The sequence below is a fragment of the Ursus americanus genome, chromosome 11, assembly GCF_024610735.1.
Source record: "Ursus americanus isolate L20-20 chromosome 11, mUrsAme1.1.p, whole genome shotgun sequence".
Lineage (NCBI taxonomy): Eukaryota > Metazoa > Chordata > Mammalia > Carnivora > Ursidae > Ursus > Ursus americanus.
Genome location: NC_142137.1, coordinates 22,983,626 through 23,010,158, shown reverse-complemented (window position 1 = coordinate 23,010,158; position 26,533 = coordinate 22,983,626). Strand labels below are relative to the sequence as shown.

The following is a 26,533-nucleotide window of genomic DNA, read 5'->3' as shown; positions in this document are numbered from 1 at the left end:
CAGAGCTACGTTAGCTTTTATCTGTCCTTACCTTTTCAGAATGGGTAGCTTGCGTGAGGTCTAACTTTTTGGTGTTATGCTACCTTCACGACGTGAGGAACATTCTGCAACTTCACGACCTGGCCACTGGTGCTCTCCTCAAGACCTTCCCACTGGAGGTCGGCAGCGTGGTGGGGTACAGTGGTCAGAAGAAGGACACCGAAATCTTCTATCAGTTTACTTCCTTTTTATCTCCAGGTGAGAGTCTTTTCACCAGTGTTACTCAGCTTAAAAATCAGACGAATGTTTGGGTTTCTTTTGGGAAATGGAAATGGAATGCTGTGTTATGGAAAATCCCATATGCTGTATTATAGCAAGAATTACATAATGGGAATAAAACAGTAAAACAGATGCTTAGAACTCAGGGAAATGGGAATGCCTAAAACGGCACACTCATTCATCTTATATCCTGCGTCTCTGTTCTGGGGACAGGACCAACTGGTGTTCTAGGTTGGTTTAAAAAACTAGTATGAACACGTAGAACCAGAGATTCAGCCTTCAGTCTGTGCAGGTCAGGATACACATAGTGCAGAGTAACTAAAAGCATTAAAGAAAAATCTGTAGTCCCATCTGACATGAAAAACCTGTTTTCTAAAACGGACTGAGAATAATTTGTGCTATTGTGAACTGAATTAAAATATAATTCTAAAAGTGTCGTCTTATGTCCTATAGAAACAAATGTGTCACTTGATTCAAGTGAAAAGGAAAGAAAAAAGTCCTTATAAGTTACAATGCTGTGCTCCATGGTATAGGTTAGTTTTCCCCAAAGTAAACATAGTTCTCTTTTCAACTTTTTTTCAGTTGGTCACATTCATTTTGCTGTTTTAGTTTTTCCTGCTTCTCCACTTGGCTGCCCGGGTTTTGTTGTAGGCAAAGCCACACAGATACTCTGATTTGTCCCAGGAGCCTGGCTTAGTTGGCAGCTTGCAGTTGACCGAGCAGACCCCATCTTAAAAGCAATCTGCCTGAAAATATTTCTGCACTTTCCTCGTTTGTTTTTCAAGCTCCTTCATAGCCCTTTTGTGCCGTCCGGCTTTGTGGCCATCGTGCGGCCCCTGGCACAGTCAGCAGACGTAGGGGAGAGAGCTAGGCAGGTGCCCAAGTGGCTCTTTCGTCATGGGTTTCGGCCACGTGGCAGCGATACATTGTCTACTTTCGTGTATGTGTGTGTGTGTGTGTGTGTGTGCGCACGCGCGTGCCTGAGAGTCACAGAGCAGGCAACCATGAGGAATCTTATCGGTATGACAGCTTGCTTGTCAGCGTTATTGAAACCAAAAGAGTGATGTTCTTCTGTAAGTAGGTCTGATGGTAGACCCGGAACACCAGCAAGCTCTACTTTCCCATGTGTCTTTCAGAGGATCCAGGGGGGCTGGGGAAGTGCTCAGAGCCATGTGGAAACCAGGCCCAGTGCCAGGAGTCAGAAACTGACAGGTCAGGAATCCCATGTTGGGGTGTCCTGTGCCACACCCCTTCTGCCCTGGGGTACAGGGGCAGCCAGTGGACAGGAACCAAGGAAAATCCATTTCTTCCAGATTATTATTCTCAACCCACTGCTGTGGGGGTTTACCATTTATTTCCCCAACTTACATTGGTGCCAGAATTTCTGCTTTAAAAATCCCATAGCTTAAACAGTTTAAATGGATAAAGGGCAATGAGAACGGGGTAGGGGTGACTCAACCATTCTTAATAAAAGCCAGAGTCCCCGAAGGCCTGTAACCTCCTTCAATGAGTCCATGTGACCATTTATTTCAGGAACAAGCTCATCATTACCTGGGCAAGAAAGGGCTCACTGACCTCGTGTAAAGGGATGGGTTCCATGCCAGGCAGTGAAACACTAGCTGTGACTATTATGTCTGTGAAGTTTGAAAAGTTGAAAAGTTCTGTACCGCCGGGCAGTTTCTGAACAAGCTTTAATTTGTTGTCATAATGCTTTGTTCTTCCCCTTTGTCTTGTCTTACTCATTTTGCCTCCATCTTTTCTCTTTTCTCCCTAATGCAATTTTTGATGTCTAAAACCAGAGAACAGGGCTTCTGGTCTCAGGCCTTCTGGTCCAGAGTAAAAACAGCCGTCAGAGCATTAAACTGGGTCTCGAAAGCGAGAACTGTCGGCATGTGTATATACATCCACGCACATACATACCAGAGGCTGTCTTTCCCTGGCCTCTGAAAATTAGCTGTCTGCTACCGTGGTAAACAACAGAGATACTAAATTATAAGTAAAGGCTCAGGGCCGAAAATAACTACAGCTCCAGCTGTTTAGAACATGTGGTGGATCTGGCCCGTGGGCGCCCGCTGACTTTGTTTCCCATGGAGGCACCCAGTGAAGGCTATGTGTCTTGAGCCCAAGCTATTTAGGACTTTTATACCTTGAGTCAAACTTGGGAGACAGTGAGCAGCCAGAGCAATTTGGAACACGATGCACTTACTCCCTGTGGCCCAAACCACTTAGTGACTGAGCTGATTAATTCTGTATTCATGGAGCCTCAGAGGGTTGTCTAAGGTTAGCTCCAGACAGACTTGCACCTTGTAATAATCCAGTATAGCAAGTCCCAGGTGCATGGCTCTGGGAAACAGGGATGAGCAAAGAAGCCTTTGCCAGACTGTTTGGGAAAGGCAAAAAAAAAAAAAAAAGAAAGAAAGGAAGGAAGGAAGGAAGGAAGGAAGGAAGGAAGGAAGGAAGGAAGGAAAGAAAGAAAGAAAGAAAGAAAGAAAGAAAGAAAGAAAGAAAGAAAGAAAGAAAGAAAGAAAGAAAGAAAGAAAGAAAGAAAGAAAGAAAGAAAGAAAGAAAGAAAGAAAGAAAAATTTAAGGCTTAATTTTTTAGAGCAGTTTTAGGTTCACAGCAATATCGGGAAGATACCAGAAATTTCCGGTATACCCCTGCCCCCGCATCACCGCCTCCCTCATTATCAGCATCCCCCACCAGCGTGGGACAGTTGTTCCAATTGATGAACCTACATTGACACATCGTAATCACCCAGAGTCCCTAGTTCGCATTATAGTCAAATGCTGTTGGACCTTCTATGGGTTTGGACAAATTTATAATGACATGTATCCATCATTATAGTATCCTATGGAATATTTTCACTGCCCTAAAAATCCTCTGTGCTCCCCCTATTCACCCCTCCCCTCCCCTCAACCCCTGGCAACCACTGATCTGTTTACTGTTGCCACAGCTTGTCTTTCTCCAGAATGTCATATGGGTGGATTCATGCAGCATGTAGACTTTTCATACTGGCTTCTTTGACTTAGTACTAGGCATTTAAGTTTCCTCCATGTCTTTTCATGGGCTCAATAGCTTATTTCTTTTAGCCCTAAATAATACCCCATTGTCTGGATGTACCAAGATTTATTTACACATCCATCTTCTGAAGGACATCTTGGAAGCTTCCCAGTTTTAGCAGTTACGAATAAAGCTGCTATAAACATCCGTGTGCAGATTTTTGTGTGGACATAACTTTTCAGCTCCTTTGTGTAAATACCAAGGAGTGCAAACATTTTTAAGACTTGTTTTAGTTTCCATTTGTGTTTTTTTCTTTTAATAACATTAAAACCCACCCTATACAGGTGGGTCTATATGGATCATCTTTTAGAAAAAAATTTTTTTGCCTTCTCTGTATATATCCAGTTTTTCAGATCCTTTGATTTTTCTTTCACAGTTTCTCCCAGAGTGTCCCGTTCCTCTTAACTCCCACTTCCATTTCTTTTACCTCTTTAAATTTATTTTCGATTATTGGGAATATATGTGCTGATCATCCCTGCCTCCTTCCTGTTACTCAAATGGGTTTGTTAAACCACTGCTTTCATCAGGAGACCCATGTCCTCAAGTCCAGACACCTCCTCTGGCCTTAAGGGACTTCCATAACCCAATTCTCTCTTTTACCCCTAAACGTGGAAATTCATTTGCTAGAGATCACCTAACCAGTCCTCTCCAGGGATGATTCTATGATGTTTTCTCCAAACTCCACCTCCCTTGGACTTACCAAGGGGAATCAGGACACAAACCTCATCAGCCAATAGGGATTCTCAGTATGTGAATGTGCAGTGGGCTCATGGAGGCTAACCCAGATGGATGTGCAAAGAGAAAGTATTGATCAAACGTATTAAGCGCCGGTACGTTCAGGTTTAACCCAGCCTCCCCCACCTGCCACTTTAACACAGGGCAGAAGAGAAGAAGTCATGTTCTTGGCACCCTTTCTCTGAACGGTACCGAGACCCTGTTGCCTACTTGTTTTATTCTACCGTTAGAGGATGTGATGTCTTAGTTTTTGCAGATAAACAGGCATTTAGAGTACATTTCCTATTCATTGTCTTTCACAGAGGAATTTGTATTCTGCTACTTTGGCGACTTGTCCAAGGTCATTGACCCAGCACCTTCAGAGGTGGGAGTCCTGGCTGCCTGGTCGTTTGCCATTCACTGTGGTTCAGGCTGCAGTGGTTCCAGGGAGAGTCGGGCTTGAACGGCACATGCTTGGTCTGCAGTCTTTTTTGTTGTTTGGTCATTCAGGCTTGGTTTTTTTCTTTTCTTTTCTTTTCTTTTTTTTTTTTAATAAGGATTTAGATCTTTTGTGTGTTTTGAGGAAGGGGAGCAATACTGATCAAGAAACTTTTCAGAAATTAACATATCTCTGAAAATAGCCTCACCCTCGAGATTACATTCAGCTACACAAGAATAATACTCAGTATATCCGGTACATTAGAATGTATGCCACCCCCCCAAAAAAAATGTATGCCCAGAGTGTAGTTTGGAACTACTTGATGTATAAAGACATATTTATATTTCAATAGATAGCCAAGTATGACTTTAAACTAGGAAAGCCAATACTTTGGTCATGTTACTTATCTTCTGTCAGTATTAATCATACTTCCTGTTATAGTACCTTAAAATAATTTGTCTGTAAGCATGAGACTTGCGATGACATTCATAGGGATCAACAGTCGTACTATCAATGAATGTAAACATCTTGCTCTTTGCCATTGGGGGTGCAGAGTACTGTTTCTCATCTGTCAATAAAGTACACGCACAGAGGAGGTGAGAAGAAAGCAAGCCACCATCAAAATACGTGATCAATCAATTTGAATGTGCCCTGTGGGAGTACCGTTTGGTTTCTAGTTTTCTAGCAAGTATTAGGATCACCAAATCGATTTTTCATGTATTTGACAGCATATGTTTTAAGTATTGTGTGGGAGGGTTGTTTCCACACCAGCCATTCTGGATGACTAATTCTGTTTCATAAACCACCCCAGTGTCATTGTTTCCGAATAGTAACGACTCATCTTACTTATTGTTTCTTTGATTGAGTTTTTAAGTGTTAGAGTGTAATAGCATTAAATGCAGGAAATGGAATTTTAATTAGTGATTAAATAAGCTGGCATTCTTGGTGTATATTCATTAATTTGTGTTGTGCACAGTTAATGGGATAACCAAAATTTTAAAAGCAACTCTAAAATGGTACCTGATCAAATTGGGTCCCTGATTGCTGTCCACATGTGTGTCAGTGGACAGGTGGGTGTCAGGTATCTGGAGCCCCAGAGTTCCCATCAAGAGCCCCTGACTGCTTGTTGACTTTGGGCAAATCATTTGAGTTTTTCATCGTACTCACCTTGCCAGTGAAATGGCCCTACATAGAGTTTCCCATGTCCTTTGACCTGCACTCCTAAGTGACCTGGCATAGGGAAGCCTGTTAAGTTTCCACTGTGACATTTTTCTACCTCTTCTCATACTCACAGAATGCCGTGGAATCTTCTAAAATGTCCTCGCAGATTACAGTTGTAAAAAGGAAGACTGCATGTGGTAGTGATGATGAGGGGTGAACACTCACGTAGCACCCCACGCACCAGACTGTTCTAAGCACTCTTGGTGCGGTAACCCTTACCGGCCTCAGAGAATACCTAGGTCCCTCACTGATGCTCCTCTCTTGCTCTTTGTGGCGTCCGGTGGTGCTGTGTGATCCTAGTCCTCCTTGTATCAAGTGAGTTCGTGGACTAAACCAGGACTTCCGCTTCCTTCTAGGTATCATTTATCACTGTGACCTCACCAAAGAGGAACTGGAGCCAAGAGTCTTCCGAGAGGTTACCGTGAAAGGGATCGATGCTTCCGATTACCAGACAGTCCAGGTACGGAGCAGTTACGAGGGTTAGAAAACCTGACCTCCAGGCCGGGCCGTCGCCACCCTAGTTTGTCAGGAGCCGTGGAGGGAATGCTCGGTAATGCAGACAACAGGGGTTTTTGGTGCTCCTGCTGTCCCTGGGCACAGAGCCGGGCACAGAGTCGGGCACGGTCCCGCCCTGCTAGAGCGCGCAGCTTCTCCCATAGCTGCTGCTCTTGACCAGAAACCGGGGTCCCCTGTGGGGGGATCCTACTGCAGGAGCTGTCAAAGCGGCACCGTTTGTCTGCTTGCTGGAGAGGGTTATGGGCTAGCCCAGGGCCTGTGACGGCCCAAGTAACACACAGATCTGCCGTACACAAAGTCCAGGGCTGCGAGTCCATCTTTCTCATCTGACGATCACATGTACTTGTGCCTGGCACAGACGAGGCACTCCATAAAATATTAGCATGAATGGCCTGATGAATTGTCATGGCACCACAAGCTCCACCTCTGGCCACCCGTCCTTCCAGGTTAAGATTCTCCATTTTTGTTTTTCCCGCTCCCCAAAGGCATTGAGTCTCCCAGAAACTGAATCATTTATTGATTGAGGACGTAGAATGTTCCTTTGCAATGAGAGGTCACTGGAGGTACCAGGTGTTTATCAGGGCTCTCCCCCGTGGAGGGCCGGACCACACAGACCACAGATTAGGAATCCAAACACTGTGAAGGAAGTGTAGAGCAAAGAGCTGGATGCTTCCGTCTCTGTGAAACCAGGGCATTACTTGATAGCTTGTTGAGTTACCCTTCACCTGTCTAGAAGTGGTCTGGATGATGGCGAGATCTAGGTCATAAATAAAGTGTTGTTTACAGAAACCCATGGTGGGCCAGATCCGGCCCAGGGCTGCAGCCTCTCACCGCTTGCTCTAGATCAGGAGTTGGTGAACTGGCCTCTGGTTTTGTGGGAGAACAGCCATGCCCATCTGTTTACATGGTGTCTTGGTGCATTAATAGGGTGGGTGCAACAGGGCCTATATAGCCTATTTGGCCCACTAAGTCTAAACTACTTAGTATTTGCCCCTCTAAGAAAAAGTTTGTTGTTCCCTGGTCTATATTAAAAAGTACTTATAAAATCCAAATGTTCTCAGGTGCATAGGGAGCTTTGTCATGAAGCTCTGTCAGGCCTGAAATGTGCATATACTTATTGGGTGACATTGGGTGAGTCATTTAACCTTTCTACTACAAGTTTTTTTTAGCTGTAAAATAGACATGGTATCTATTTTACAGGATTCCTATAGTGTTGTATGACATGATATATATTAAGTGTCTGGCACATAGAATGTAATCCACTTTTTCAATCAATATTAGAAATAAATGTAACAGACTGTTAGTCTTCTCTATCTATTTTGGCTTGCTGCTGCTTTCATTTTCAAGGTGAGCTATTGCCTCGAGAGAGATCCTGTGGGAGCCAATAGCCCGTCTGGCGCTTACATGGTTCGCTAAATCACCCTAGTCCTGTATTAGACTTTAAAAATCATTTTTAGGCTGTTGTTCTTTGCTGTTAGCCCTTTTCTCCATGTATTGAAAATTTGTCCGTTCAAATGTCACATGTGACCTCCCCAGGGCCTACGTCTAGTCTTCGCCTCAGCAGCCCTGGGGCCAGGGTGTGCTCATACACGCCATCGCCTCCCCCATCAGTAACACCAGGGATGCCCAAGCAGTACCCACTGACTGTCCCTCCTCTGCCCTGAAGGGCGAGGCCTTGGCTGCCCTAGAATTGGACAATCACCTAAGAAAGACCCCCTGTCATCTCATCTCTACTGTGTAGCCATTCAGCTCTATTTTAAAAAAACACATTATTGTCTTCTCCTTTCCAGCTTCCCACAAATAATTAGTGCTCAAGTCTGCAGTTATCTCTGGGGTTTGGGTGAGGGAGAGGCACCTATAATAATGCCAGGAAGGCAGCTGCTTACCGGGAAGTAACTCTTCTCACAGGGAGGGTGGTTGGAATTGTTTCTCCTGTCAAGTAGCTGTTCCTGTCCATGCTGGTAATAGTAATATTCTTGATGGTGATACACAGAGAAAGTAGTTACAGCTAATATGTATTGTTTTCATTTATAAATGAAAAGATAAAATGTTACAGCTGAGCAAGTGCTTGGCGGAGTGGACATCTCTCCACCACGTACGTAGCCTGACATCTCCACATTTAACCGGGGAAGAGACAAGCTGGGGTGATGTCCATTGTCTGTATCATGGGACAACTGAACTCCTCTGTGCCTGGTTCTTGTACCTCACCAAGAAAACTTCCCTGATGTTGAGCTACCCAAAAACAACCTTTTGTTTCTACTACTGCGGTAAGGAAGAAAAAAGGGAGAGAGCTGGTAAATATTTGACAGGATAGTAACTGGACAGAGCACATGGCATCCCGCATCTCAGTGCACTGCCCCTCATTTCCAGATTCTAGGAAGTGGAGCTATGCCTGTGGACAGAGATGCATGATGCCACTAGGGGAGTTTCTGTTGACGATACACATCAGAGCTCTTGCACGGAGTTACCAAAACAGAATTCTTTGGTCGTTTACGGGTGCCTTTGAACTGCTCTTTGATACCACAGTACCATGGACTTGTCTCACTTAAACTCCATCGCGCAGTGGTTTAGATTCACGTGCATTGGCAGAGCTTTGACGTGACCGTGAGCGTGACACATGTTCTCACATTTTGATTAGGTTCTCGGTGGTGTGCCAACAATGACCTAAGCGTTGTAAAAGCAGGCCCTCGAGGGGGATTTATGCACGAATGGAAAACATCCTGGCGGTGTGTAATAGAAACCACAGCATTTTTGGGGGGGAAAGATATTTTGTTTTCACTTTAGTGTAATGTCACTTTTGATTCCTCTTAACCCTGCTGTTTATATTTATTCCATATGTGATTTAAAAAGAAGATCCTCTGGGCTGTTTGTGATTCCTTCTTAACATTTTGTGAGGCATGTTTTCATTGGGAGCAAATACTGCGGCACAGATTATGCTGCGTCAGTGGTCAGTGCAACTCATGGTGGCCGTGACCACGTACACCTACCTGGTGGGGTAGCTGGTAAGATAGACCAAGACAAGGAGAAAGAGAAGGTCAAAGAAACACAGGCTAAGTAAGTCAGAGGGCTACTCTTGCATGTGGTACATTCATGCAGGACCCAGCGCATCTTGAGTTTGGGGGGTGGGAGGGATATGGTATCGTATTTTGCTGGCAGACATAGAACAAAACTGTATAACCTTTACCCATTCCTGACTGCAGCTGCGGGTAGAAAATTGATTTGTGTCAGGAATATAATTTTGAAAATCAGATCCTGGAAAAACTGTTCATTTTTCGTACAGTCAGGGGTACATATAAAAATACAGTTTTAGATAGGGTTACCAAACCTGCAGTTGACTAATCCTGTCTTTTTTCTTTTTTTATGGTGAATGACACGTCCGCATAATATGGATTAGAACCTCCGTGCCCCTCTCTTTAAAAAGAAGCTGAAATACTGAACATTAGAAATTACATTCATAAAATAAGTTTGATGATAAGTGATTTACCTGAAAAAATCTGTCTACCTTTATAATTAGTAATGTGTTTCATTTTAAACAAATGTGAAGTAATAGGGAAGTGGTAAATTTAGTCTGTCAACAAGTATGACCTGACCTTCAATGCTGCTGGTACTGTTTGCATACAGAGGATTTCTGGACACAAGGCATTGACCCTGGGAAATTTACAGAAAGTTGAGACATACAGATCTGAAAGGTCAGACACCGCCAGGGTGTTCTGTCCGTGAGCAAGGGCAGGGTGCAGCCAGTCAGAGCTGCAGTGTTGAAGACCACCCTGACTGGGCTGGAGGAGGAGGTCTTCACAGGAGGGTGGGTGCTTCCATAATCCCTAGTTGCCCAGGAGACTCCTGACCAGTTTTACCACCAACCTCGTTTGGAGACTGCCTTTGCCTTCTCGCGGCAGGTTAATTTCATAATGTCACAGCAAATTCAAGCAGGGAAGCACGCCCTCAGTATCCCGTGCAATGGGCTGCCTTTTGTCGTTTGTGGATGGAATAGTGTTTGCACCGCAGTGGAATGTGCATGATACGTAGTGCAGCAAAGTGTACTTTTTGGTTTCTCAGTATCTCATTTTTGTCCAGCCAGCTGAGAGATTGGCTTTTTTTTCATCCCCAAATGAAAGACAAAATTTATAGACCTGAAAAAGAACAGTGAACAGAGTGTACTGTGAATAAACTCCATTATCGACAGTTTCCACATTTCGTAAAAGACAATAAATTGGAAGAAAGGTCCAATTTTATAGGTGAAAGCAAACCATATAGTACAAAAATAGTAAAAATCATCTTGATTCCTGTTTTCTTATGCTTAGTAGGGACTTTGCTGAGGTTTACCCACAGTAATGCATATGAAACAACAAGAACATCCCAAAGGCAGTTTGCTGGGTAACTGAAAATAAATGTTAAAATTAAATAATTCTTTGGGTTTACCAAGATGTCTTAAAGTGGAGGGAGTGAGGATTTTTTCTTTAATTTAGTGTAGATTTTTCTGACCTTGGTGATAACTGATTTGTGGTTGCTAGCATACACAGGCTTTGCCATTCAGAGAACATATGCTCAGAACATTAATTAGCCCTTTAACATTTGTTAACTTCTGTGCTGAGCGCATGGCACACCCAGTTTTTGGATATTGACTCATCTACATCCCCAGTGAGCTGACCATTGATCATGTTTTTCTGTAGCTCTGTGTTCTCACAGGTGCCCTTCAGAAATGTTCAGGAATGTTAGTGAAGAGTGACTGGGGAGCATTTTCAAAAAGAACTTTCTGAGGGGTCACTGTGCTTGCATATGATTAGGAAATGGCTTTAAATTGTTCTTGGCAGGACACCTGGGTGGCGCAGTCATTAAGCGTCTGCCTTCGGCTCAGGGCGTGATCCCGGCGTTCCGGGATCGAGCCCCACATCAGGCTCCTCTACTAGGAGCCTGCTTCTTCCTCTCCCACTCCCCCTGCTGTGTTCCCTCTCTCGCTGGCTGTCTCTATCTCTGTCGAATAAATAAATAAAATTTAAAAAAAATAAAAATAAATTGTTTTTGACAATTGAGTGCCTGAGCACCCCAGTTATTGGAGATACTATGTTTCACAGTGGCATTTTCTCGCATAAACAGATTCCCACCCTCCTTTAGAACTCTGTTTGTCACGCAGGTATTCTAGATTGAGGGTATAATGTTCGTGTTCAGAGGGTATATGTTTGTGTCTCTTTCCCCTTTTGGTATCAGCCGTGTTAAAATAATTTGACTGTAAAGGTTGCCAAAGAGTTTGGTCTTTTGTTATCTTATAATAGAGAAATAAGTTACGGGGCCCAAGTCAGTAGCTGCTGCCGTCCTCATACCGCTGTAAATAAATCCAAAGGATATTACTTTGCAGCAACCTGCAAATATGTAACCCTCTTCCGGTAAAAATCCCAAGGTGGCCTTGAGAATTGAGCAGCCGGTCCCCGTAATGAGAAGCCTGGGGAGGTGTCTTGGGCCTTCCGTGAGCCTTCGCTGTGACAGCGTGGGTGAAAGCCAGGCCTGTGCTGACCTTGCTCAGAGCTTCTCTGAACTGTGCTGAGGAAATGGAGTCTGCATGGAGATGGGGGCCAGGAAGACCGTTGAACCCACCCTGGTGACTGAGAGCCTGAGGAGGGCGGCCAGGAAAAAGAAGCCCTATTGCTTGGCTGTCCTGGGGGACACGGTGGTGACTCAGCAGCAGGCATATTTGCTCAGCTTATTTTGCTGAGACGTTAATGAGTTAGCAGGTGTTGATTCTGTTTGAATGGCTCAGATTCACTTCCTAGAAGGCCATCTAGATTTATTGTTCTTTATTGTATTAGAGGCCCTAAATGTCAGAGATCAGGCTACGTGTAAATTCAGTACATAGGTGACAGCTATACTCATTGGAGATTTGTTCTTCCTAAGTACACACAAAATTTGTAATTTGTACATTACAAGCTACATTACATTTATCTGTACATTGTAATGTATCAGATATCTACAGATAATACTGAGTTTGCTGTCATATGTAATAAAGCCACTTAAATAGATTCAAATTTTGTTTACCTTGTTCTAAGAGTCATGGCTTTGGAGATCCATTAAAAGTCACAGGTTACTGAGCTTTGCTGATGTGCAGGTGGGTAGATTTCCGATTACTCAGTGCTAATAATTAGCTCCAGCTCCTTGCTAGAATATGGTCTTAGGAAAAGAATGTCCTGTTTCATTATCCTATAGGAAACAAAGTAGCAAGTAACTTCCTTCTTATCAGAACTGAGTCAGTAGCATGGTATCCTCTATGAATGGTGTGTGTGCAAAAGGTACTTTTGTCATTTTAATAATTTTTTGTCTTTAAATATGAATTTGAATCTTGGGGTGCCTGGGTGGCTCCGTCAGTTAAGCACCCGACCCTTGGTTTTAGCTCAGGTCACGATCCCAGGATCCTGGGATGGAGCCCCATGTCAGGCTCCGCACTCAGTGTGGAGTCCGCTTCTCCCTCTCCTTCTGACCCTCCTCTCCTTCTCTTAAATAATGGGCTAAGTGTTTAAAAAAATAAAAATGAATCTGAATCTCAAGGTATGTTATTCAGATTAGATTCAGCTATGAGCAACAGGAAACATCAAAATTACCATGGGTTAAAGAAGAGAGACATTTATTTTCCTCTCAGAGAAAAGAAGCGCAGGAGGAATCAATTCAGGGCCGACTTGGTATCTAAGGTGGGAGGAATCCAAGCTCCTGCTCTGCTTTCTTGCTGCTTCTTCCCACGTGGCTTCTGTTCCCAGCATCTCTTCATGGTCCTCAAACGCTGCTGGCCATCCAGCCACGTTATATCCACTTTCTAGCCAACAGGGAGGCAGCCATTGGGAAGAAGAGCGAAGTGGGGGAGGGAAGGTCCTTGTCAGCGGTTTTAGAAGCATGTTTGCTGAAGGTGACAACATTCTGTCTGCTTTCATCTTATTGGCGAAAAAGTACTCATTTGGCCACACCTAGTGCAAAGAGGTTTACAGATGTAGTTTTAGTTCCAGAAAAAAAATGTGCGCACGTAAATTGGGCCCTTTTTATCGATGAAACAGGGGAATAGACATTGGGGGACAACTAGCAGTCTGTCACACAAGACAAAACAGGACTTTGGCAAAAATTTTTGGTGTGGGTGGGGCACCTGGGTGGCCCGGTTGGTTAACTAAGCGTCTACCTTAGGCTCAGGTCATGATCCCAGGGTCCTGGGATTGGGCCTTGTGTTGGGCTCGCTGCTCAGCGGGGAGTCTGCTTCCCCTTCTCCCTGCCACTCCCCCTGCTTGTGCTCACTCTCTCTCTCTCGCTCTTGTTCTCGCTCAAATTAAAAAATAAAAATCTAAAAAAAAATTTGGTGTGGACCCTGAGATCAAGGAACCCAAACGCCACCTGGTGGCCAGGTACCTAAACCTCGGGGTCAGTATTAGAAAAAGTCTGAAAAAGGTGAATATTCAAATATTGTAATTACAGACAGCAGAAATCATGTACTACAAAGAGAGAAGCACCCTTTAAAGAGGCTCTTCTCCCGTTAAGAAAGACCTTTAATATTGCTTCCAGAACATGAGTTATGTATTTCTTGAACTCTGGTCTTGACATTAGCAGAAGTGTAATGCAAGGTAAGATGGGACTCTATGAGAATTAGAATCAAGACGAAGTGTAAGAGGTTATCTCTGGCAGGATGAGGAAGCCAGGTAAGCTAGGTCCAGATGGTTCTCCAGGTGTTTGACTGCATGCTACAGTCTTCTTGCCTGGGAAAACCAACTCCCAACCACCCTCCTGTGAAGGATGTGGACACAGGCCATCCTTGCAGGACCTCCTCATTAGAATGGAAGCATAGCACAGATCCCTTTGGGGAGGGGGTCACGTCTCCAATTTCATAGCCGCCTCTTTGCTTTTTCCTGGGTGATCTATTCTCCCGCTAATTTGGGGCTGCAGACAAAGTTGTGTTCCAGTTGCATATACATTAGGGTTCATATACTTGAGACTTCTCATTTTACAGATGAGGAAACTAAAAATTGATGTGTTTAAACAAAGGTAACAGTGTAAAGAAGTGGCAGAGCCGAGACTAGAATGCAGAGCTCCGGAGTTGTGCTGGTCTGCATGCTTCGTTATCAGGATGAATTATTGCACACTGTATAGCTCAGTTATTGTTTTTTTCACCTCTAAAATAAATTAGACTAAAAGGCTTCTAAATTCCTATGCCTGCTTACCTCTAAAAGTACGTTTCTGCTTCATGTAAGTATCCAGCGATTTCTTTGTAAACTCTTATGGAACCTGTTAAACAATAAAAATACTCTGTGTGTGAAAGGGGAGACACTAAGGGCCCATAAATACATTTTAAAATTTGCTTATAAATACGATTTATTTTAGTGTTCACTTCTAATCTCCTTGTTGCATGTTAATGGAGATTCTCATTTCCTTATCCATTTATGTATATATTATATATTCACACACATATACATACAATCGGAGGAGTTTTAGGTAAGTCTTAAATGTTGGTCACCACACGGCAGCCTGAAACTCCACTTAAAAGTGAAATAAAACTTGAGGTGTTTATGGTTTTGCTTTTGTCATCTTATCTCTGCTAGACTGCCCCCAACATCTTTACTCAGGGGTTGGCACTAATGCCAATACTGGCATCAGGTTGCTTCAAACTCAAATTCAGAAGACTACCCTCCGATTCATTTTGGAAGTGCTAGCCCAAGACCTTGGCTTGTACAGTGAACCCAAAAAGTCACTTCTATGCCCAAAGCAGACCTTCTCAATTGCTTTTTTTTAGAGAAGTACACCCGTTCCAGAGTCTGTCCATCATTTCTGCCTTCTTAATGGGTGAAGTTAGGTTAAATTTAATAGGATTAGGTGGATGTCTAGAAACTGGAATCTGAAAATTGCTTAGGTTTTCTCTGCACTGCGAAGTCTTGATGGGAGAGAGTTGGAGTAATTTTTCTCCTTTTCTGTGATAATATCACCCCTAAACCCCAGGGGTATGTCTTTATGTAGGCTGTCACCTAGATAAGTGTTCTTTGGCTTCCTGCTCTGCTCTATCCTTAGGGCAGATGGGGAGAAGAGAACATAGGAGCTTAGTGTGGTCTCTCCACCTGCTACATAGTTCCTCCCGCCCCTCCCCTTTGCCTACATTACACTGATGGCCGATGGATGAGAGACTGAGTAAAAATAGACCTGGCGCTGCAGATGTTCCATTAACTCCCTGGAGGAAAAACCGTTATGGTCTAACTTCATTGGTCTGTGAAGAAGGAAGGAAACGTGTGCCATTTCCATAAGTATGACCTTTTGATTGGGGTCAAGTATACCTTGACCTGGGCTTAGAGAAGTAGACGATCATTCTCTATTCACGCCAAGTGCTGACTAAGCGTAAGTGGTAGATGAGAAATGTTGTAATAGTGATAAACATGAAGGCAAAATATCGCCAATTAGAAGGCATTGTGAGGGGGGCGCCTGGGTGGCACAGCGGTTAAGCGTCTGCTTTCGGCTCAGGGCGTGATCCCGGCGTTATGAGATCGAGCCCCATATCAGGCTCCTCCGCTATGAGCCTGCTTCTTCCTCTCCCACTCCCCCTGCTTGTGTTCCCTCTCTCGCTGGCTGTCTCTATCTCTGTCAAATAAATAAAATATTAAAAAAAAAAAAAAAGGCATCGTGAGGGTACTAAACAGGGACACGCATAGGTTCCTAGTCATTGTCTGTGTTAAGTCTGAGCTCCTCTCCCCAACTCTTGATGCCCTCTTTGATCCAGCCCCGCAAAAGTGCTGCTTGCTGCCCCAAGTCCCCACTCCAACTACTCGGCACCGTCAGGGCTCAACTCCCAACCAAGTCCTTGCCCACCATATGCATGCTTACCTCTGCCTGGCTCTCCTTCCTCCATGCTTCATCGTCGCACTGTTCATTTTCTTTACCGCATTTTCTGAAATTCTATACATTGTGAGTACTCAGCCAAGTCCCAACTTCTGTAGAAGCTTCTCTTCTTGTTCCTACCATGGGAAACTCAGTCAGAAGCAAAAGACAGGGGAAGGGGAGAGTGTGCTGTTACTTGGAAGCAGAGCACGGATGTGGGCACTCCCTGTGCCAGGCCACGTGCCCCTGCTCTCCGTGCCTTCTCTCCTTTCTTCACACAGTCAGGACTTTCATGACTTCCTTTCTCGAGGTAAAGAGGCTGCGGTGTAGGGAAGTCAGATGACTTGTCTCTAATCACACAGTGGCGTAGCCAGTGCTGTCAGCCCTGAGGAGCTCGGCCAGCTTCTTCCTAGTTGTCCCAGTTCAGCTGTTGAGTACCTGGAAGTAGGTGGTTCTAGGTCTTCCTGTAGGAACTGATAGAAAACTCTGTGGCTTTATTAAGATCCTGGAGAAAGCTTCATTGCTCACCTTGGTTTAATGGCTTGAAAGAAGGAAATGTACATCATCTACTCAGGCTGTGTTGATAAATGCAGCCCATATCAATTCTTATACATTTAAAATCATCTGCTAGTTCATTCTGCTGAGTTAAGTCATACCTGACCAACCTTGGGTCCTCCCTGCCTGCAGCTGCATTCGTTTGTCTACATGTGTATGTATATGAGTAGATATCGATATTCATATGCATGTAAATATATTTTTAAACAGAGAATATGCTCTTCCATCCCGAGGTGGGTAGTGGGTAATTCTGAAATAGACTCTCAAACAGAAAACCATTTAGGGTGTAGTAAAAATCACTGTGTATGTGCGGCCTTCATCAGGACCCTGAAGCCTTCCGTGTTTTGCATAGGATATAGCTAGTTCAGCTCCAAAGGTTAATGTGCATATAGCTAATTTAAATATTTGGAAAAGATCAGAGAAGAGTATAAATACTCTAAACTGTGGCTGGTGCTTTGCTAGAGAATCTGCAGATTTGACTGTTGAAGTGCCGACTTTGAACCATCGCTCAGAATCTGCAGAGGTAGGAGGGACCAAGGGGTGTCGTGGGGCGTTGCTGGCGCCACCTATGCTCCCCTGCCTAGACTTCCACTCTTCCTGTAGTCCATCTACAGCTGCCAACAGGTGTCTTCCTTACCTGCCATCAGAAATTGGTCAGCACTGTTGTGGGGAGGTGGGATGGGGAAGAGAACCACTTTCATTCATCCAATCTGTGTGTTTTTTAAGAATTTACTCTGTGCCAGGCATCATGTTAAACAGTGATCTAGAGAGCTGTGGTCTTTAGAGGAGTATAGACAGAAAGAAAACAACAACCAAAAAACCCCCAAAAAACAAAACAACACAAGTGAACAGAAAATAAACGTGAAGATTGCAAGTTGGGGGAAGGGCCGTGAGTAAAATAAGTAGGGCCAGAAATGAGTGGTCAACCAGAGTGCCCTTGGGTTACGTTAGTGGAAACATAAAGGTGATGTGCAAGGGAACTAACCAAGTGGAGATGTGGGGAGAGCAGACCAGCTGTTAGAGCAAAGACCCTGAGAACGAAGCGCTTGGCCTCAGAGAGGACCTGAGAGAGGACTGGTGTGGTAAGCGAGGGAAGGCAGAACCTCATGGATGTGCTGGGGTTTGTTAGGGATCCCAAGTGCAGTGGGAGCCCTTGCAGGGTCTTATACTGGAATGGGACATGTTCTGGTTTAAGAAAGCTGTCTTCCATTTTATGGGGAATAGATGGAAGGGGCAGATGTAGCTGTAGAGATTGCTGGAAGACATAAGGTGGCCTAGACTAAGGGAGAGACTGTGGACACGAGGAAGGGTGGGTTTGGAAAATACCTGGAAGGTAGAATCAACAGGACGCACTCGGGTTGCACGTGGAGGGGAGAGGAGGAGGGACACATCAAGAATGACTCCGAGATTTGGAATCTGAGCAGCTGGTACCATGTATCAAGTTGTTGGCAGTGGGTCAGGGAGGACATGTCTGGGAGGGCGAATATTTTGGACGTATCAAGTTTGTGTTACATTGTCAGCCAGTGGCAATGTCAGGTATGGACTGGATATTTGAGTCTCAGGCTCAAAGGAGAGATCTGAGTCGGACTTATAAGCATGGGCATCTTCAGTGTCAGTGTGTTGTTTAGATCTGGGGCAAGGACAGAATGACATGGAGTAGAATGAGGGAGGGTCAGGACTGCACCCTGAGGAGCCCCACCGCCAGGCGTTAGCTGCAGGAGGAAGAGCCAGCAGGGGAGTCCCAGAAGCAGTAGCCAGGGAGGTACGAGAAAAGCCAGCAAAGTGCAGACCGGGGGAGCAGGACGTCAAGGAAAGGGTGTTAGAAGGAGGCGGTGGCAGACAACACTCAGTGTGATTGGTCAAATAAGGAAAGAAGAAGAGTTCTTGGATTTGACTGGGTGGATTCATTGGTGATCTTGACGAGCACTTCCAGGAGCAGTGGGGCCGACTGGTGGCTGAACAGGGTATATTGAAGAAGAGCAGAGAAGACATATGTGGTTTCTTGAGGGGGGGATGTTATTGAGGGATTGGGGGATTAGCTTTGCTTTTCGTACGTTGTTGTATTGCATTATGAGTCTAGTTAGAACAGTCTTGTGTTAATGCTGTAATCTGAAAAGCTTATATTTTTAAACTTTAAAAAATTTTTTTTAAAAAAATAATCCTTGGTAGGCTAACTGCACATCTCTGTCTTTTAACAACTGTGGTTTGTCTTCCTACCCTCCCCTTCTTCTTCCTCCTTCAGATTACTTTTCAGATTTTTCATTTTCTTGCTGTAGAATACAGCTGTGCTAAGAAAACGAATCAATCCAAAAAATCAGATTTTAACTTCATAGAACATTTTATAGATGGAGCCTTCCATAGCTTTTGTGGCAGTGTGTTGTTCAAGATCAGGGAGAAGGGAGGTAGGGAGAGGGAGGTGGGGAGCCGTGTGTGTAGACAGTCTTGAGAAGTTGAATTGCATGAGGTGATAGGCGTGTACAAGGTCAATGGGCTGTCTTATGAAGGGGGGAGAAACCAGACTGTTGTGGTGTGTTGATGGGTTGGCCAGTAGGAGGGAACCACCCCAGGAGCCAAGTTCCTTGAGAGGGTGGGAGGGTTCCAAGCCCTGGTGGAAGGCCTGGCCTTCGTAGGAGGGACATTCCCTCCATTCTGTGAGGAAGGAAGCCAGCTCCTTACTTTCCTTCTGTGAGACCTCTTAGGGCCTGAATTCTCTATCTTCTTTTGTAGATAGGGAACTAACCAAGTGGAGATGTTTAGTTTCATGTTTTTATTTAAATTTTAGTTAGTTTATATGTAGTGTAGTATTGGTTGCCGGAGTAAAATATAGATTCATCATTTACATGTTACACCCAGTGCTTATCATCACAAGAACCCTCCTTAATGCCCATCACTCATCTAGCCCATCCCCCATACACTTCCTTCCATCAACCCTCAGTTTGGTCTCTATAGTTTAGAGTCTCTTACAGTTTGCCTCCCTCTCTGTTTTTATTTCTCATTTTATTTTTCCATCTCTTCCCCTATGTTCATCTGTTTTGTTCCTAAATTCCACATATGAGTGAAATCATATGGTATTTGTCTTTCTCAGACTGACTTATTTCGCTTAGCATAATACCCTGTAGTTCCATCCACGTTGTTTCCTCTGCCCCTGGCCCCATCTTTGACCACAGCACCTGAAATTCTGTCAGTAAAAATCCATTCCATTATTTTTAAGCTTTCATTTTCCAAATATTTTCTTTAAAAATATAAGCGGCTCTAGAAATCTTAGTAAGGCATTACCTATTATTTTCTCCACAGGCATTATTTTTTCTGGTGGACTCAAAATTATAGGAGAGTTTGTGTCCTGAACACAGTGTTTTAAGTAACGTGTGTTTTCCTACTTTACTTAATGAAGAACATAAGCACTGCCAGGGGGCTCCTGCTTGGCTGAGCTGCTGGGAGCTGCGGCTCACGTGTGCCGTCTCGCCTCACAGGTCTGCTGCCATCAGGCCTTTCGGAATTCTGCCCGAGCTCTCGGGCCTCCATCACGCCCCTGTGGACCCGTCTGCATGCAGGAACTTGCATCAGGCCCCGCTAGTCGGTCAGAGGAGGGCAGGAGGACGCTGCCCGCAGCACCAGTGACCCCTGGGCAGGCAGCATAGCCGGCACTGTCTTCCTTCTCGGTCTTCCCATGCACCCACTCTGGCGCCGCCTTACCCCTGCCGGCCACGTCCGGCGAGCAGAGCTCTGGCTGGAGAGGGTGACTGTGGCCGCTCTCTCCTCCACATTCCCGGGCCGGCCCGATCTGTGGGGCCAGCCACAGAAACTGGGGCTCTCTGCTCAACTACGGTACCCTTCCTTCGGTGGAGAAATAGAACTCTTCCCTCGCCGTGACAGGTCTCCCGCAAACACGTTACCCCCACAATACTGAGATTTCATGGTGGTGTCAGTGGCTGGGAATGATTTATGTTACTCTCGACACATTAGCGGGCCAACCTCCTGGCTGGGGTCAGTATCAGCAGGCAGAGCGGCCAGTTCTGAGATCCGTGGTCCAAAGGAAAAGACGGTTGGCTGTCGTTTCACAGGATAATGTGGCTTCTTCATAAATTGCATATCCCTTTTGATTGCATTTGTCTGCCCGTTGACCAGCCTGGGAGTAATGCCCACAGGCCTCCCCCGACCCCGGCCTGGCCCCTGTCCCCTCCTGCTGGGCACTCTTCTGCAGTCACGCTGGCTGCCTCGCTCTGCCCGCACAGGTCCATGTGCGCTCCCCGTGCTGCAGCTCTGCTTCCTTCCTCTGCCTGGACCCTTCACCCCCGCTCCTTCGTTTACCTCCACTGTACTGATCAGAGCTCCCTCCTCTCCCTCCCCAGTCAGATAGCAGCCCTGCCCCATCCCGTCGTCCTGGCATCCAGCTTTGTCTCTCCATTTGTTTATGTGTCCCTCTGTCTTCCCTTCAGAAAGTGGTTTTCCCCACTGCTATGTCCCCAGAGCCCAGAGCAGATACATGTATATATTTGGCAAATGAATAAGAGAAGTCTTGATAAATGATGCAGTCTGAAATTATCTAGTTATCACTGCCAGAAACCTATGTGAATGGATCATTCCCTTTCTGTAAAATTTCGATGGGACCAGCTCCCTCTCCCCTCCAAAGGTAATTTCTATTCAAAACCAGCAAATGGTGTCAGAAAACGGATGTTTGTTACCATCTGTACTTCTGTGGAATTTCTGTGTGATCTAGTCTTTAAGTGTATTTCGGGTCATAGTCTGTGACCAAAGCAGGAAATAATCCTCTTCCTTTTAGAGCATCAAAGTTAATTTTTTAAATATCTTCCTGGTACACATTTATTATTTTGTTTTCTTGCAAGTGTCTGGGAAACTTTTAGACAAGCTGAGCAATGAGAAGGCAATTCTACTGACGTGTAAATTCAGTTGACCAGGATTCCTTGCTGTGTTTTATGAGAGTATGTGATCATTTGGGTTTTTTAATTAATGCTTTCAGACTTTGGAAGCTTAATTCTCTTCCTTTGGCTTTTGGCTTTTCTAACATGTTTTCTAAAGCAGCCTCTCGTATTTCATGCACTCCCTTTCCCTTTCCTTCTTCACTCCTCCATAGTTTTATTGATTTGTATGTATGGTTCTTCTCTTCATTGTTCGTGTTTCTTGTAACGTATTCCCTTGCTGTGTTTGTCTAAGCCAGAGCCCCAAAGTCCCAGTGCCTCCCAGGGAGAAGCCGGAGGGATGCCTAAGGCAGTGATAGTTATAATAATACTAATTTAAATAAAATGGAATTTCTAAATGAGAAGATGGTATAAATAAAAAAAATAATTATTTCACAAACGTTTATCAAGCTGCTGCCTTGTATCCGGCAGTGCTGGGACTATAAGGTAGGATAGAATTTACTAGGTGAAATGGTGTGATCAAACATTTGTAGCAATTTGATGTTGGGAGAAACTCTATGAAAGGTGATCCCAGGTCCTGTGAGAGCCCAGATGTGGAGGAACATCTAAGACTGTCCCTGGAGGGCTTCCAGGAAAGGAGCTTCGGGTAGACAGGGGAAGGACACAGGAGGGAGGAGAGCTTGTACACAAGCAGAGGTCTCCCCAACACCAGGGCTGCACCCCACCAGCAGGAGGTGAGCCTGGAGATGCAGACAGGTCAAAACTGTAAGGGCCTGGTATGCACCCAGGTGGGGTGAGATTTTATCCCCTGGACAGTGGGGAGCCCTTGAAAGGGACTGTGCTGGATACCTATATAGCATTTGTCAGGTGCTCAGAGAATTAGGGTCAGGAGTCAGGAGAGTCATGAAGGCTGGCCATGGTGGGGGTCAGTGAGCACCTGGGCTCAGATCAAACCCTCTGGTGGTGTGTATGGAGGGGAAGGAGGACGAAAGGGAGCAGTAACATTTAAGGACTGGGGAGGTGGCCAGGAAAGCAGTAGACTGAAGAGGCCGTGAGTGGAGCCGCTAAGCCTAGCCGTCTGGGAAAGAGGAGCCTCCTTGCAGCCCTGGGCTTTGCCTGTTAATTACTAGGCAGTAGAGATAGTACACAGAATTCACTAGATGAAAGTTTCTGTCCGCAGTGTGCTGGTTTTGTAGCCAGCTTTTCTGCACACCCCCCTGATGCTTCACAGTCATCAAATGTTCCCCACCCGCCATCGTGAATGCCATCTATCATCAGAACAGCACAGTGTTCTTTTCCAGATCTTCCATGAACATGAATCGATTATTCATCTGAAACGTTCATTTTCCTTAGACTTTGATATTTCACTACCTTAATGCCTTGATTACAAGTGATAATAAAAAGGTGTGTGTGTATGCATACTTAAAATTACACCATTTCCACGTTTAAAGCATCTGAAAATGAATAGACAAGATCTCTCTATCATGATAGTGCTGGGGTGAACACGGTGGTGGGAGGCATTTCATAGCCATCAAAAAAGAAAAAAGTGATACACAGTTCCACTGGTAAGATTTCTGCTACTGTTATTGTACTGCACAAATACGAAACATTTCACACAGCCAAGCACAGAATGTAAATCAAAGAAGTTGTGCTTGTAGCTTTGTAGCAGGATTTCTGAACCTTGTGATTTGCGTTCATTTGCTCCCCTTCCTCTTTTCCATCCCCTGGTGAGTTGCCCCCAGTGGCTGTCTGTGATGCTCCTGGAAGCCTCTCCTTCTGTGTCTTCCCATTGACCACCTCCGTGCAGCCCGCCTGCACCAGCGTGAGTCCATTTCTGGCTCCACGTTTCCCAGCGTGGGGGAGTGAAATGCACTGTGGTGCAAGTGAGCTTCTTAACGATTGTCCTTTAAGCAACCCGAAATCATCCAGGATGGGTTTTGCCCACCTCTGACTCTCCGAGGCCTTTGTTTTGGTGATTTGCATTGGCCTGAGAGACTCCAGGTAGAAGCGGATCAGTGTACTAGCAGCGTTGGAGGTGTGCAGCAGAAACCCCCATACATAAACGTCTTTATGCCAGAGAATCTTACTTCCAAATTCCCCTCTTCAGTATTCCAGTCATTCATTTTCCCGCAGTGAAATGATGCTATGTGCATTTGCTCCTCGCAGTGTTTTGCTGCATCTCCCTTTCCCAACTTGGATAGATAGACAAAAAGATGGTAATTGGACAGTTGTGCCAGCGTCCTGGCTGGGGGGCTTTTGTCTGTGCTGCCCTCGATTCAGGGCCACTCTCGGCTGCGAGCAGTTCTGGTTCAGCGCCCCCCCCCCCCCCCAGGAGCTGCTTGATTGCACAAACACTGCTTTCCTTTCTCCTCACCAACATCTGTCTCTCTCATAGTCCAGCCTTTTAAGGCCTGCAGAGCTACCAGCCACAGAGCCTTAAAGCTGTGTGGCTGGTTCTCTTCTGTGACTGAACATTCTGGCCAGAGTTTGTCATGTCAACATTTTGCTTATTAATTTTATTTTTCTAAGGCAGTAAAATAAATAAGTGGTCCACCATAGTTTTGAGTTAATGAGAATTTGAAATTGATTTCAAATATTCTTCCTGGGTTTTTATGACGCAGGTGCAATCTCATGCAGTAAATTACCATAACTAAACCGTTTCGGAGCCATAAAGCTCGTCCACCGTGGCATTGCTAAATTAATAGATGAACGGCTACACATAAAATGTCAGATGTTAAATATTTTTCATTAGTAATAAGTTGGAAATTTGTAACCTTATCCAGTCTCTTGAGTGCCTCAACCAGAGTTAATTTGTATTTTATTCCTTTTCAGCTTATAAGCATTTTGGTGCCAGAGTCTAGACCGCTTTATTTTATAGTTTTTTTCAGGGCACTGCCACTCGAAATACCTTCTTGTGAGTTGTTTGATCGCAGCGTGGTGTCCGGTTTGCGTGTTTATTTATGCAGTGATCCAGACTTGTTTTCTAAGTGCTCGCTGTCTTCTAGGCACCGTGCTGGATACAGAGAGGTCCACAGACACACACAGACACATGATGGCACCACAGCTGTGAACAGGAGGTTCAGGAAGGGGGCCCTGGAGGGGGTTCGGGGGCTTTGCTGACCCTTTGTTCCTAGTGACTGACAGCATGGAGTGTGGAGTCAGTCAGCCCAGGTACAAATCTTGACTCCATCACTCCCAGGATATATGACCTGGACGAGTTACTTCTCTTGGTCAGAGTGACCCCCCTCCCCCCAAAATGGGGCCCTTCGTGGTATAAACCTCATATGTGGATTAAATGAGGGAATATTTATAAACTCCTTAGAATAGTGCTTGGTTCATGGTAAGAACTATTAAAGTGTTTTAAACAAATCAAGTAAAATAAGTAACATCTATTTTGACCTAAGGACTGAGGAAAATCCTATTGTGAAAAATGTAGAAACCTACTGGGGGGCACTTTAGTACTTTTTCTTTTAATGTACAGAACTTTAGTTGATAGTTTATATGGAAATTTACTATCACTGGGTTCTGTCTCCAGAGCCTTGGCTGACTTTTGTTCCTGTGTTTTCATTTATTTTGACATTTTCAGGTAAGGAAGGACTTTCTAACAGTGAGAGAGGCTCCCAGTGAAATGAGCTGCTGTCTGCGGTGCTGTGAATTTCTTTCTTCTACTAGAACTAGCCAAGCAAGGGTTGAACCTGCTGAGATACAGCTTTAGGGGTGCCTACACTGGCTGGGGGCTGGAGGGGGGTCAAATAAGTGAATTCGTAAGAGCCAGTGAATTTTTTTTTTCCAGTTGTGCTTTAGTCTCTAAGGCCTGGTGACTTCAGGGATCTGGAGATGCAAATGGCAGTTTCAGTGGAGAGGACAGTTGCGGTTGGGAAGGGTTCAGAAGGGTTGAAGGTAGACAGTGGAGATATTTAATGGCTGGTCTAAAACGTGGACCTCCTTTTATAGAGGATGGGGAGGTATTGCATGTTGTCAGTACGGGAGTGACCTAGATCAAAAGGAAGGTTTTTAATCTTAGGGAGATCTCTGTTGTTTTTAATCTTAGGGAGATTAATCTGGCAACAAATGCCCAAAGATTGGAAGCAGGAATCCTGTTAGAAGGCAGGGCCTTCCTCTGGGTGGGCAGGGAGGACGTGCCTCTGAGCCTCAAGAACTGAAGCAAGCCAGCAGGGTTTGGGGGGAGCAGAAAGAGTGTTTAATGTGCAGTGCTGACTTGCTTATTCATTCATCAGATGTTCACTGAATGCGAGCAGTGCAGGGCTCCCCTGATGATGGACTCCTCACACTGTTTTCATAAAGAGCAAAACAAACACATGTACGTTTGACGTGCCACCCCAGCGCCCCTGTAGTGAGCCTCGTTGCCCGCACTTGATGCGTTCTGTGAGCTCACCCCGAGAAGCAGTGCCCATTAAAATACACAGGCGGCTGGGGCGCCTGGGTGGCGCAGTCGTTAAGCGTCTGCCTTTGGCTCAGGGCGTGATCCCGGCGTTCTGGGATCGAGCCCCGCATTGGGCTCCTCCGCTGGGAGCCTGCTTCTTCCTCTCCCACTCCCCCTGCCTGTGTTCCTCTCTCGCTGGCTGTCTCTCTCTGTCTGTCAAATAAATAAAATCTTAAAAAAAAAAAAAAATACACAGGCGGCTTTCCCTGAACCTGTGCAGGCAGGCAGATCCTTCCATTTTAGGAGAATGTCTGACTATGTGGGCCTTGACCACAAAGAGGTCAGATCAGTGGAAGTGAAGATGGCGATTATGGTCTGCGATCCAGTCCTATTTACTCATCACAGCCCCGAAAGTTTCCAGACTCCAGCCAAACTCATCAAAGTGCCACGATCCACGTGGGCCACTGTCTTTCTTCCCTTGTGTTCAGCACCTTCCCATTTCTGTTTCACTTCTTGCTCCACAGTTTGGAACTTGGAATAGGTTTATTCTTCCAAAGAACAGATGGCCTAGCCTTGGAGAGCTGAGGCATTTCTGCAGAGACAGTCAGCAGAGCACTTAGCACGGTGTTGATGCTCAAGAAATGGACCAAAAATTAAAGTAGATTTCTTAAATAGACTGACGCTGCTGT

At 45.1% G+C, this 26,533-nt stretch overlaps 1 protein-coding gene and 1 long non-coding RNA gene across 5 annotated transcripts in view; one reads left to right on the top strand and one right to left on the bottom strand.

The window, feature by feature from the left end:
• The window catches only part of PREP (prolyl endopeptidase), a 111,776-nt gene that overhangs the window by 63,594 nt on the left and 21,649 nt on the right, over positions 1-26,533 (top strand). For 3 of the 4 annotated variants that reach the window (XM_045806974.2, XM_087865346.1, XM_045806976.2), the window contains exons 9-10: positions 40-237; positions 6,050-6,153. In XM_045806974.2, coding sequence (XP_045662930.1) covers positions 40-237; positions 6,050-6,153 — 302 coding nt within the window. The remainder of the gene's footprint in view (positions 1-39; positions 238-6,049; positions 6,154-26,533) is intronic. The other variant, XM_045806975.2, reaches the window with a different exon arrangement.
• On the bottom strand, positions 12,384-16,459 carry LOC123798523 (uncharacterized). The gene is made up of 4 exons (XR_006781352.2): positions 16,035-16,459; positions 14,390-14,453; positions 12,797-13,153; positions 12,384-12,398 (listed from the first exon to the last, which is right to left on the bottom strand). It is a non-coding gene; the product is annotated as an uncharacterized LOC123798523 (long non-coding RNA).